At 43.4% G+C, this 12,628-nt stretch overlaps 1 protein-coding gene across 2 annotated transcripts in view; it reads left to right on the top strand.

The window, feature by feature from the left end:
* SQOR (sulfide quinone oxidoreductase) overlaps positions 1–12,628 on the top strand; it is a 99,006-nt gene that overhangs the window by 52,125 nt on the left and 34,253 nt on the right. For both annotated transcript variants that reach the window (XM_083183970.1, XM_083183971.1), the window contains exons 2-4: positions 3,779–4,027; positions 7,714–7,884; positions 10,717–10,770. In XM_083183970.1, coding sequence (XP_083040096.1) covers positions 3,794–4,027; positions 7,714–7,884; positions 10,717–10,770 — 459 coding nt within the window. In that variant the 5' untranslated portion in view covers positions 3,779–3,793. The remainder of the gene's footprint in view (positions 1–3,778; positions 4,028–7,713; positions 7,885–10,716; positions 10,771–12,628) is intronic.

Here is a 12,628-nt window from a genome sequence, read left to right on the forward strand (position 1 = left end):
ACTGCTGGTCTGAGCGTACCCTCCCAAAGGACCGGCTCGTGAACGTCCCAAGGTTAGCTGTGTCACCGGACTGGACGAAAGAGAAAAGGGGATTTTTGTAAGAACTTACCGTTCGAACCCCTTTCTCTGAGTCCAGTCCGGTGACACAGCGATCCCTCCCTTATGCTCAGTTAAGTGTACCGTTCATGTGTTGCCATGTTATGGTTAATGTTATGTTGCCTTAAAAGATATATGCATATATAGACATATATAAAAGATGTTCAGGCATTGTTCTGAGTTATGTATCCTAGTGTGCTTTTGAAGTCGAACTGAGGCATGATGGGATGCAGAAGGGAGGAGCCTGCTCCCAAAGTTTGAAGCATAGGTGCCTGGCTCCTGGCGGACCCCTCTACATCCCAAGGTTAGCTGTGTCACCGGACTGGACTCAGAGAAAGGGGTTCGAACGGTAAGTTCTTACAAAAATCCCCTTATCTTCCATTCCTTATTGTCTATACTTTCTGGGAGGTTGGCAGCGCACTATGATGCAGCGGCTTCAGGAGTGTGTGTGTGTGTCAGTGCTTGAGGAGACCTGGGCTGGCAGTGGCTACAGTGGTTGTTTTTTCTCCCTGGTGGTTCATCCGGCGGGTGAGTCCTGGTGTGATGACATCTGGGCCAGTCAGATCATCACACCACATGCCGGGTACTCTGCTGCACGGCATTACAGGCACCAGGTTGGATGGACGGCCAGCTGCTGGGTGTTCTGTTGCCTCCTGTGTGAGGCAGGGGGATCAGATGTCCGAGGCTGGCTATCCTGTTGCTCCTGGTCCTGGTACTGGCTCCGGGAAAGGAGACCGGAACCACCATGGATATCATGGTGGTGGACATAGATTTGCATTCAGAGGCAGAGCTGGAGGTCAGGGGGAGAGCCATCAATTTCACTTACATCGCCCACGGCATCCGCGGAGGCTAAGAAAACAGAAGAGGGGTAAGAGGGCTGGCACTGTGGCTAGATTACACTCTGCCTAGTGTTTTCTTGGCTAATGTTCGCTCTCTCTCTCTAACAAAATGGACGAGATTAGGCTGAGGATAGACTGTTATCAGCCATTAAATAACTGCTCCCTATTAATTCACTAAGACTTGGCTGGATGTTGGTGAGTCTGGAAAGGAAAAAAAGGTGGTGGCCTTTGCATATACACTTATAACAACTGGTGTACAGATGTAGGTCTGATCAAGGAATTTTGTTTAGCTGATTTGGAATATATTTTTTTAAGGTGTAGACCATTTTTTTTTCTGCCCCCGGAAGTTCTCTGTGTTCTTTGTGGCTGCAGTTTTCATCCCACAAGCTAATGTTCCTATAGCTTTGGACACCTTGTTTGATGTTATTTCCAAACTACTAACTGCCCATCCGGAGTGTGCTTTTATTGTTGCTGGCGACTTTAACCAGGCTAATTTGAAATCGGTTCTTCCTAAATTTGTGCAGAATATAGGCATCCCCACACGTGGAAATAACATCTTAGACAAATGTATATACGAACATCAGAGACTCTTACAAAACTGTCTTGTGACCGCATATTGGGTTGACGGATAATTCTTCTTTATTCCTAGTCCCAAAATATCTTCCAGTGTTTAAAAAGTCTAGGCCAGTTGTTAAGAATATTACGGTTTGGCCTGACAGGGCTTTGTTGAGTTTGCATGAATATATGGATTGGGACCTGTACATTGAAGAGGCAACCCATGATTCTAGCATTGACTCACTAGCTTCCATGCTTTTCATGTACCTTTAATTTTTTTATTGAGGGTGTAACCAGGGAAAAGAGAATGTTTATTCCCAAATGAGAAGCTATGTATAAATAGCGAGGTTCGTTCCCTATTACGCTCTAGGGATAATGCGTTTAAATCTTAAGATAGGGTAGCATATACAATTGCTCATTCAAATTTAAAGAAGGGTATTCCATTTGATAAGAAGATCTAGGTGGATAAAATCGAAGGTCATTTTAAGGAATCTGGAGATGCAAGATCAATTTTGGCATTCGTTCAAGCATATAACAAACCATGGTGGTTCAAATACTGGTCTTTATAAGACTGATGGGCCTTCTGTGGATGAATTTTTTAATAAATTTTATGCTAGGTTTGAGGGGGGGAACCTGATTCCTGCAGTTAAACTCTGTGAGCAGTCAGATTCCCCTCTGGAATTATCTGAGTCAGCAGTTAGGTTGTGCCTACAGCAAACTAATGTCAGGAAAGCTCCCGGTCCGGATAGTATTCCAGGTAGGGTCTTGCATATTTGTGCTGACCAATTAGTGGGAATTTTTACAAAGATCTTTAATTTATCATTAGCCTACTGTGTTGTCCCACAATGTATTAAAATCCACTAACATTGTTCCTGTCCCCAAATCTGCAGCAGTATCTGGCTTAAACATTTACCACCCGATCGCTCTTCCTTCATTAATTATGAAGGGTTTTGAGAGAGTGGTCTTAGATCACCCAGTCGGGTGTCATCCTGGTGGGTTTTGACCATTATCAATTTGCATATAGGTAAATTAGATCCACTAAAGATGCTGCTCTTTCTGTTCTCCACAAAATTTTGGAGAAGAGGGACTCCTATTTTAGATTTCTGTCTGAAAGGGGTATTACTTCTAAACCGTAAAAAGACAAAAGAGCTTGTTATGGATTTTAAAAGATCTAGGAAATCCACCGTTAGACCGCTGTTTTTAAATGGCGAAGAGGTGGAGAGGGTTAGGAACATCAGTTTTTAGGGATTACCTATACTGCGGATCTGGCATGGATCTCTCATACCTCTATAGCAGTTGGAAAGGCTCAGCAATGCCTTTTTTTTCTTGCGGAGACTTAGGGCAGCAGGGTTGTCTAGGCCAATACTTGTGAATTTCTACTGCTGTGTAATTGAGAGCCTGTTAACTAATGATATCGCAGTATGGTATGGGAATTTCAAGTGTTCTGATCGTGGCTCCTTAGATAGAGTAGTTAGGCCACTGAAAAAATCATTGGCCAACCCTTGCCTAGGATGGCAGATATTTTTACTAAAAGGAGTAAAGTCAAGGCTTTTATAATTATTTCAGATCCTAGACATCATTGTCTTTCTCTTTTCTCCCTGTTACTCTCTGAAAACCATTATAGGTGTTTAGGTTGTGGTACTAGTCAGCTGCGTAACATTTTTTTCCTTCTGTTTTAAGTTTGAATTGTAGTATGTGAATTGTGAGTACTCCTTTTTCTTATGGAATTTCATTTATGCATTTTTTAATGTTGTAAATAAAAATGAATTGATTCCATTCCAGGCCACGATACCGATTTTCTGTAACTTATTTTATCAGAATGTAAATTACAACTACATATATCTCAATATATATATATATATATATACATACATACTTGTGGTCAACGTTTCAATTTTATAGGCAAAATTGTCATCAGGATTTTTTGCCTATAAAATTGAAACGTTGACCACAAGCTGACTTTGTGTGTCTTATTATGCCGAGAGTGCCGCACCACACCTGCCCATATCTCTACCTGTGAGGGCACCGGCTCAAGTTACAAACCTGTCTCTGGGAGTGCCTATTCTTGGACAAGTGTGTGTGTGTGTATATATATATATATATATATATATATATATATATATATATATATATATATATATATATATATATATATATATTCCCCAACTTCTACAAATGACCTATAAACATAGGACAGTGTCTTACAACCAGACAGAACATTACAGGCAATTGTAAATAAAATAAATGTAATATGCCTGTATTAAATGCTTTTACTCCTTTGATTGCAGATAAAAACATTTGAGATGGCATTTTTTGGGCTGATGCCGTGTGGGGCCCATGTCCATCAATGTGCCCATATACTCAGGGCAGGAGTGCATAATGGTTCCTGTCGCAGCCTACATGTGACCAGCAGGTATGCCGCCAAGGAATATTATGATGTGGTTGTTGTTGGAGGCGGATCCGGTGGAATCACCATGAGCGCGCGTATGAGGAGAAAAGTTGGAGCTGGAAAAGTTGCCATCATAGAGCCAAGTGAGGTACTGTACAATAAATCCTTGCTTTGCTCATTGTGCTGTGAAATTTTGCATATGTGGGGTGAGATTTAATAGGATGAGAGATTCAGAAAGTGAGAGATTTGGTAAGAAATCTCCAGTTTTTTTAAAGCGGCAATCATTTACACTGCAAAATCAAACTGTAAATGATTGCCGCTTTAAAAAAACCTGGAGATTTCTTACCAAATCTCTCACTTTCTGAATCTCTCATCCTAATAAATCTCACCCGTGGTCTTTTTTAAGTTTCTTTTACTACATCAAGATTTTTCAGTTCGGAATGAGCCACAATGAGCCGTTCCAGTATTGTACATGTAGTCGGATGGTTACAGCACTGATAATGGCACTCTAATAAGCAGCAGGTATGCAGAAAACAAGGGTTCTGTGCCATTGTAGGGGTCATGGCTATGAGTTTTGTGAACCTGGCATGTGTGAGGTCTGTGCAAGTAGGTGGAAACAGGAAGGTGAGGAGACAGAGGGTGATCCCTGACCAGGAACCGACCCCGGGATTCAGCAGAGAGAGACGTATCCTGACCACTGAATCACCAGGGAGTTGGTTTTGATAGCAGAATGATGATTGTATAGTTGTATGACTGAACGGTAGTGGTAGTCAGTGCACTATGGACAAGACTAGATATTGAATAGAACTGGACTGGATGCTGGATATGAATAGGACTGGACTGGATACAACGTGACCGGGCTGGATAGTAATAGAAGCAGACTGTGAACTGGACTGGGAACCAGATTATAGCTTTGGAGAGGCTGGATAACAGGAGCAGAGGTTTACATTAACCAGGGCAGTAGGTATTATTCACACGGGAGGCTCAGATGCTAAGCTCACACTTAGCTGTGTGACTTAAGGAACTGACAGCCTTTGGGTCCCATGTCTCTCTATTTGTACTTAGGTGATTAATGACTAGAGACAGGTGATTCAGAGAGACTTAGGCTGACACAGGATTGGATAGCTCATAGTCAGATGATCAGACCTTGTGATGTCATTACTCCAGGTAGGCTTTGAAGTGGAGAGAGGACTAGTAGGCCATAAAACACTGAAGCCTAACTCCTAGGCCCCCATACACTGTCCGATTTGGGCATGATTTCACCCGATTCGTATGAATCGGCCCATGAAATCGGCCCAAATCGCATATGTTAACATCCCCTCCGACCCGATGTGCGGTTCCATGCACATCTGATCGGAGTCGGATGGGCTGCACATAAGATTTACTAAATCGTATGTACTGCCCGGAGCCGTGCGGGGTACTGAGTGGTCTCAGCCAATCAATGGCTTCCTATTCATCTCCATGGGCTTTTTTCTTTTGAAGTGCTCCTCTGATGCTGCTCCAGCCGCTACCCAGCAGCGTCTTCTCTTGCCCGGCTCCCTGCGCCGCCCCCCCCCCTTCCCTGCTCCCACTGACGGCAGTGGCTTCCTGTCCGGCTCCCTGCGACGCCCCCCATGCCCAGCTCACTGGTCGCGGGCATACCCCCACTGCCATCCCCCGCTCCCATTGTCCCTGCAGCTCCCCGGGAGTTGCATGTGATTTATCACATGCAAAACTTGGCACATGAAGTGCCTAATCGAATGTGATCCCTCCCGGGGAGCTGCTGGGACAATCGGGTCTGACTTGTCCTTAGGACAAGTCGGACTAATGTATGGGGGCCTTTAGAATGCACAGGAAATGCTGGCTTTCAGATCCAGACACAACAGAGATGATTGCAGAGGAGAATCAAATGCTGCACCCAGGTTGTTGCTAATTACTCAGAGGAATTTAGTGAGAGTTCAAATGGAGAATCCTGAACCACTGCTATCAGGGAGCTAAAGGGGTTACAGCTGTCAGAACACTGGGCTAGAGTATCTCAGGTATCTAATTAGGGAGAGCTGGTCATAGTTCACACACAATGACTGCAGGTTGAATGAATCCAGGCAGAACATGCCGAAACTGGGGAACAGAAGATCAAACCCCCATGTTTGTGACAGTGGGGAGTATGGAGAAGTTGAATGTACAAGTAATACCCCTTTCAGACATACGGCAAAATCCCAGGTTTTTACACATGAACGCGCATCAACCCGGGATTTTGGTATGTCTGAAAGGGTCAACCCGGGTGTTAAAACCCAGGTCTCCGACCCTTCTTTTTACCTGGGTTGAGGACCCGGGATTTAAGACCTGGGTTGACCCTTTCAGACATAAGAAAAACCCGGGTTTTTCAGCAAATTACTGGGTAGAACTGCTTCACTCGGTAATTTTGCTGCTGTAAGTGTGAAAGTGTGCAGGCTGCACCCGGGAAAATGACCCAGCAGTCAAAATGCCGGGTAATTCCCGGGTAGTAGGTCTAAAAGGGGTATAAGGGAAGGCACAGCACATGAGGGAGGCAGATGTAGTACGTGTGGAGAGAAAGATGAGCTGGGCAGTAGCCGTGGAACCTGACAGATTAGAGTGATGGGATGTGGTAGTCAGGGAGACTTGTGGTTCAACCTGGACATAACCAGTGCGTAGTTGAGGGTTTTAGTAGCATCCAGGGTGAAAAAGGGCTGATCCTGAAAATATTTTTTAGATGAAAATGGCAGGGCTGCAAAAGGTACTGAACAGGGCCAGATGTTCTAAACTTCAAAAAGTAATAGAGAGTGATAAACTACCGGACTACCAGCTCATTTTGTAAACACAGCCTATAGTATGGAAGTTAGGAGCTGATTGGCTGGTAGTTAACTATTCTCCACTTAATCACTGTTTGAAGCTTAAGCTGGGTACACACTGCGCTATATATGGTTAATGATATTGACTATATTGATATAGTCAACGATATCACATGCATATCATCCAGTGTGCACTGTCAATATCGCTAACAATGCTCACAGCTGTGAGTCCTTAATCATTCTTCTTGTTGTCTGCACATGCAGTTCAATCTGATAATCTCATAAATGACTGCTTGTAAGCAGTGGGGGGGCGGGTGTCCTCACTGACCGATATTTTGAACAATATCAGTCAGTGTGTATGCGCTATATAGTTCTCCCGCGGCGCCGCCAATATAGTTAACTAAATCAACAGTCATGGGAATCGCTTCAGTTTGTACCCACATTAGTACAGTATACCTGGCCCTGAATGTGTGATGTGAAAGAGAGGAAGGAGCCAAGCATAACTACAAAACCGCTCACTTAGGGACTAGAGAAGATTGTTGTATTGGTGTATCAGTGATTGACAGTCTAATGCAGCTAGGGGGTGATGACTCTGTTTCTTCAAATGGTGGCGTGTCACCATCATTACTGGGGAGAGGCCAGGATCTACATCAGGGGACAGATATTTCTTGGCCTCTGTATAGGACTTGCAGCAGCTGACAGCTGGCCAATGGTGCTGCGAAACTTTCAATACTGCGCCTTGGATGCAGTGCGGATCAGTAATGCAGCAGGCGGCGTGACACCTTCCGCTGCATTACCATATTATTGCTGCTGCTGCTGCAGCTTCTATCTTAGTAGCAGGAAGAGCAACTCCAACCACATCTGAATTAGCCTCAGTCTTTTAAAATGTTATTTGATTAGTGAGTTTAAAAAAAAGTGTGCTGCCTGTGACGGCCATACAGCTTTCAGAACATTTCAGCTACAGTTTGTGTGCATGAGCAATTCCCGACTAAAGATGATAACCGAACAGCTCCATATGTTAACTCCTTTCTCCTTCTTTGCCTAGACACACTACTACCAGCCCATTTGGACTCTTGTTGGTGGCGGTGCCAAGAAACTGGCAAGCTCTGCTCGCCCGACTTCAAGCCTGATCCCATCTGGTGTCAAATGGATCAAATCGGAAGTGAAAGGTTTTGATCCTGACAAAAACTGTATCCGCATAGATGACGATAAAGAGGTACACTCGTATTTTGGAATAGAGGATTCACATTTGGAGCCATTAAAAAGTATAAGATAGTAACAGCAATATTGTTAATTATGGTATAAAAAAACTTGGCATGGTGAAGTCACCCCACAATAAAACATCACATTTAATATGGGAATTTTCTGTTCACGGTTTCCTGTCGGAAGACATGCAAAAATGACTGAAGAAATGTTTGTTTCAAGGCAGCTGGTGACAAAATGGCAGGGGTCTCAGGATGCATTCGGGCCAATCAGCAACGGGACAATAGTGTGCTTTTTCTGCTTTCACCCTCACCTCCCTTGGGTGTTGCCTAAGCTTGTCAAAACAAGCTGTAGAAGCTGTATTGGGTTTCGTGATAGCAGAGGAATGGCTTCCCAAGTGTCCTCTGCTATTGCAGCTTGGGCTGGCAGTATCACAGGGAGAAAACACCACCATCTGGGACAGTTTCTCCATCATATGATTAGTATGGACCGATTCCAATGGAAAGTCACCCCCACTTTTAGGCAGCCCATGATTAAGGCATTACTGGGGTACTGCAGCCCCAAGGTCAAATCCACCACTATGTATGACTTCTATGTGTCTGTTTCTGTATTTTAAAATGATTGGGATAGGCATATAAATATCCTTAAAAAGAACTAAGGATCAAATAAGGTTGAGGATAGCTAAAGGCTAAAAAAAAGGGCAGACTAGATGTGTTTCGTATCTGTCATCAGATTCTGTGTTTTTATGTCATCCCTCCAAACTATCCCACAGCATCTAAGCAGTATAGTGTAGTGGGTCTGGGGGCTGCCCAGCTGATTCGGGAGCACCCCTAAAATGATTAAAACAAGGGATGTGATATGAGTCCACAACCCCCATACCAAGTTCCTTGACAGCAATCCTTGGGTCTTAAAAGTAGGGAGGTATTCTGTGTGCAAAGCGACATACGGAACTTAACTTTAAGAATGGCTGCATGATGTTTGGGGAAAGAAAGTACAAAACACTTTGTTGTTTTGTGACTTAACTTGTTATCTACAGAGAGCAGACAGTGAGCTAAGGGACTTCTCCTTGAGAGCGCGTTTATCTGTGATACTTGTATGATGTTCCTGACTAGGGGTCTGACACAGTTTTGTTAGCAAAGAGAAAAAAAAAGCACACTACTGGTTTTATACACTGCAGGTGGCGCTGATGTAATTACTTGTGCAGAGAGTTAGATGGTTGGGTGGGTTATTTTGTGTCTGTGCAGGGTAAATACTGGCTGCTTTATATTTACACTGCAATTTAGATTTCAGTTTGCACCCAAATCTAATTCTCTCTGCACCTGTTACATTTACCCCACCTGCAGTGCAGCATGGTTTTGCCCAGTTGTGTACAAAGCAGAATAAGGCCCTAGATGAGCTTGTGCAATGTGGATAAAGCATAGGTTTATAGGCTTACACACATTCATTTATTTAGTTCTCTCAGTCTATGAAGTAATTTACTATAGAAATATATAGTCTTCCTGACGGCGGCACTCAATGAAAACACCACACCATAGGCGATATAGGTAAGAAACCGACGTTTCAAGGCCGTCTGGCCTTTTTATCAAGGTGCAAAGAGTATCTCTTTGCACCTTGATAAAAAGGCCAGACGGCCTTGAAACGTCGGTTTCTTACCTATATCGCCTATGGTGTGGTGTTTTCATTGAGTGCCGCCGTCAGGAAGACTATACATTTGGCGTATACATATATGCTAATCATACGGAAGGCACCAGTTTTTTGTGCTTATCTTATCCATTGCTGCAAGCTAACAGTGAGAGTGCCTCCTCAAGGAAGGCTATAGAAATATATATATATATATTTTTTACAGATAAGTCGGTGTAGCTGTATAAAATATGGCCCTGATAGATAAGTGTGTAATTATGTTACACACTAGTGTGATTTAGGCCTGATTTCACACAATTCCGATGGATCAGGCTGAGAAATCGGGTAAAATTGGGCCAAATTGCATGGTTTAACATCCACTCCGACCCTATGCTCAGCCCCCTGTGCATCTGGTCGGAGTCAGAGGTCGGACGGTCTGCACATAAGATAAATCATAGTTGTAGCAAAAAATGTGAAACCTCATGTATATCTTTTTCATGTTGACGTTTTGACTCTATCAACTATTGTATGTCAACCTTTTGGGGTTGACTTCTAGATTGTCTGTCTAGTAATCCACACCCCGTTATGCCTACCTTGTATACCATAATGGTATTTGTTTGTGAATAGATTACAGGATTTGTCTGTAAAATGAATTGTTGTGGACTGTCCACAGGCATACTTATCTTAGAACAGACATTACATATAAAGACCAGATATTTAACACCTTCATTGCTGAGCGTATTGTGGTACTTGTCTAGTACTTGACTAGTCATATTCCACTATCGGTATCCGTAAATATGTATCACTACCTACAAAAAATATACCTTATTTCAGAAGACTTTGAATTTCCAGAAAATATCATGAGTTTGCCTATTTATCCTCAAGCTGGGTTGCTTAATTTTGCACTTGCAGATCAGCTCTACAGATTAGTTACATCTTCCGACTCTCTGCATTATTTTAAACAACAGTGCAAAAGAGGTCACGTAGTTTTGTACTGTGTCAGGTCACTTTACTTGCACCAATATTGCCTTCCCCCTGTCCTTGTATTAGTCTTGTAGTTCTTTCCTCCATGTGACATTGTGACCTCAGTGCTATTCTCAACAGCACAAAACTGTACAGACTACTGTAACTCCACAACAGGGTGCCAGCTGCCTAGATGTCTTAAGCGTTCTCTAATGTTACATAGCATACTTCAGTAATAATATATTTTTTTCTTTCTTTGCAGATAGGATACAAGTATTTAATCATTGCCCTTGGAATCAAATTGCAGTTTGAAAAGGTAAATAATGTCAGCTTCTATGGTTCACACTACAGAATGAGCAGAATAATACCCCTTTTACACCAAAATCCCTGGTGGGACCCTGGTCTTTGAACACGGGAGTTTCTAGGGTTGGACCCAGCTTCATACCCCATTTACACAGCACTGTGACCCAGGTCTGCACCGTTTACACTGAACCTGGGTCAGTCCTGCTTTTCCCTATGGATGACATAAAAAATGTCCATTTTAGGACCAATAAACTGCCATCCCACCTTCCCTCAAATATTTTAAATAAAAATTAAAAGACCTGACAAGTTAGCATTGAAAAACGTTGGTTTGTTTATTTTGTAAAATATTTTTCAAAAAGTTTTATTCAGTGCTCAAGCACACATAGCGGTATAAAAGTGCAGCATCATCCATGTGCTCCCCCCAGCCTCCCCCCCCCTAAAAAAATATATATATAAATGATACTGCATCCAATTATGAATTCTGTGTGCACTGCTCATATCCTTCCTGGCTGCTGTCTTTTGCCACTGCAGCACACTGTGGAAAGGCATCCGGCACTTCTGGTATCCTTTCAGCACTTGCAAAATAAGAGGGAAAGGGGGATGGGGAAAGGCCTAGGGCACTGGGCTATAGTGACAGAAAATGAGAAGGCATACTCCAATCAATACAATGAGGTAAATATTTTTACGTTATATGATTGTGGAGGTGCTCCCAGGGAGTGGGGTACGTGTAAACAAAAAGATTAGATATCCAAGAGAGGACATCAAAAAGTCTCCCGGGTGGGGCACAGCCTTCTTTTAAGAATCAATAACTGTTAATACAAATTTTATTAGTTAAAACATGACCCTAAAATAGGGTCATGTTTTAACTAATAAAATTTGTATTAACAGTTATTGATTCTTAAAAGAAGGCTGTGCCCCACCCGGGAGACTTTTTGATGTCCTCTCTTGGATATCTAATCTTTTTGTTTATCCTTTCAGCACTACCTGGATGTCCCAACCTGGGTTGGGACCATTTACACCGCCTACGACCCAGGTCCAACCAGTGTTCAACCCTGGTCAGGACCTGGGTAGGAGACCAGTGTTACTGGACCTGGGTTGGCGCCTTTTACACCAGCGCTGACCTGGGTCCAACCTGGGTTATTCCTTGGTGTTGTATAACCGCTTATCTGTACAGCAAGGGGACAGGCATATATTGGTGCCCCTGGCTTAACTACCTCCCACCCTGCTCCCCTTACAAGGCCTAGGCCAGAGTTTCCTGGGGAACAGTATGAAACTTGATACTGCTCACTTCAGTTGTAGTTTTTGGTAAATATTTTACTATTGTATCATTATTGTATTTTTTTTTTCCATAGATATTGCTTTTGTACTCCATATTGTATATTTTGTTTTGTAGAATGATCTGTTAACAAAACAAGTGTGGAATGCCGATTTAGCATAACTCTGCCCTCACTTACTGTTGATATATGCTTAGGTAATAACTAGTCGCTCCTTCTCATGTTAACAGTAACTAGCCATTACCTAAACACATTACTATGGGCAGTATTCAATGAAAAAGTTCTCCGTGCATGGAGAGCGTTTTATTTCGCTCTCCATGCACTCTCCGTGTTCCGGAGGGCTCTCTGCCACTCCTGCTCCCTCTATTCAATGTGGTTAAGACTCGCCGCCACTCGCGGCGAGTCTTAACCCCTGCAGGGAGCAGGGAGCTTTCAGGGAGCCGGAAGCAGCCAGAGAGATTAAAGTCTCCCTGGCTGCTCCAGAGGACTGTGGAGGGGAGGGGGGCTCTCCAGGACCCAGGCTGCACCCCCCTATAGCCAGCGGGGGACCCAGTATTCACTGCACCGTTCGTGCATAGTTACGTTCGGGTGCAGTGA

Source organism: Crinia signifera, chromosome 4 (assembly GCF_055691185.1).
Source record: "Crinia signifera chromosome 4, ASM5569118v1, whole genome shotgun sequence".
Lineage (NCBI taxonomy): Eukaryota > Metazoa > Chordata > Amphibia > Anura > Myobatrachidae > Crinia > Crinia signifera.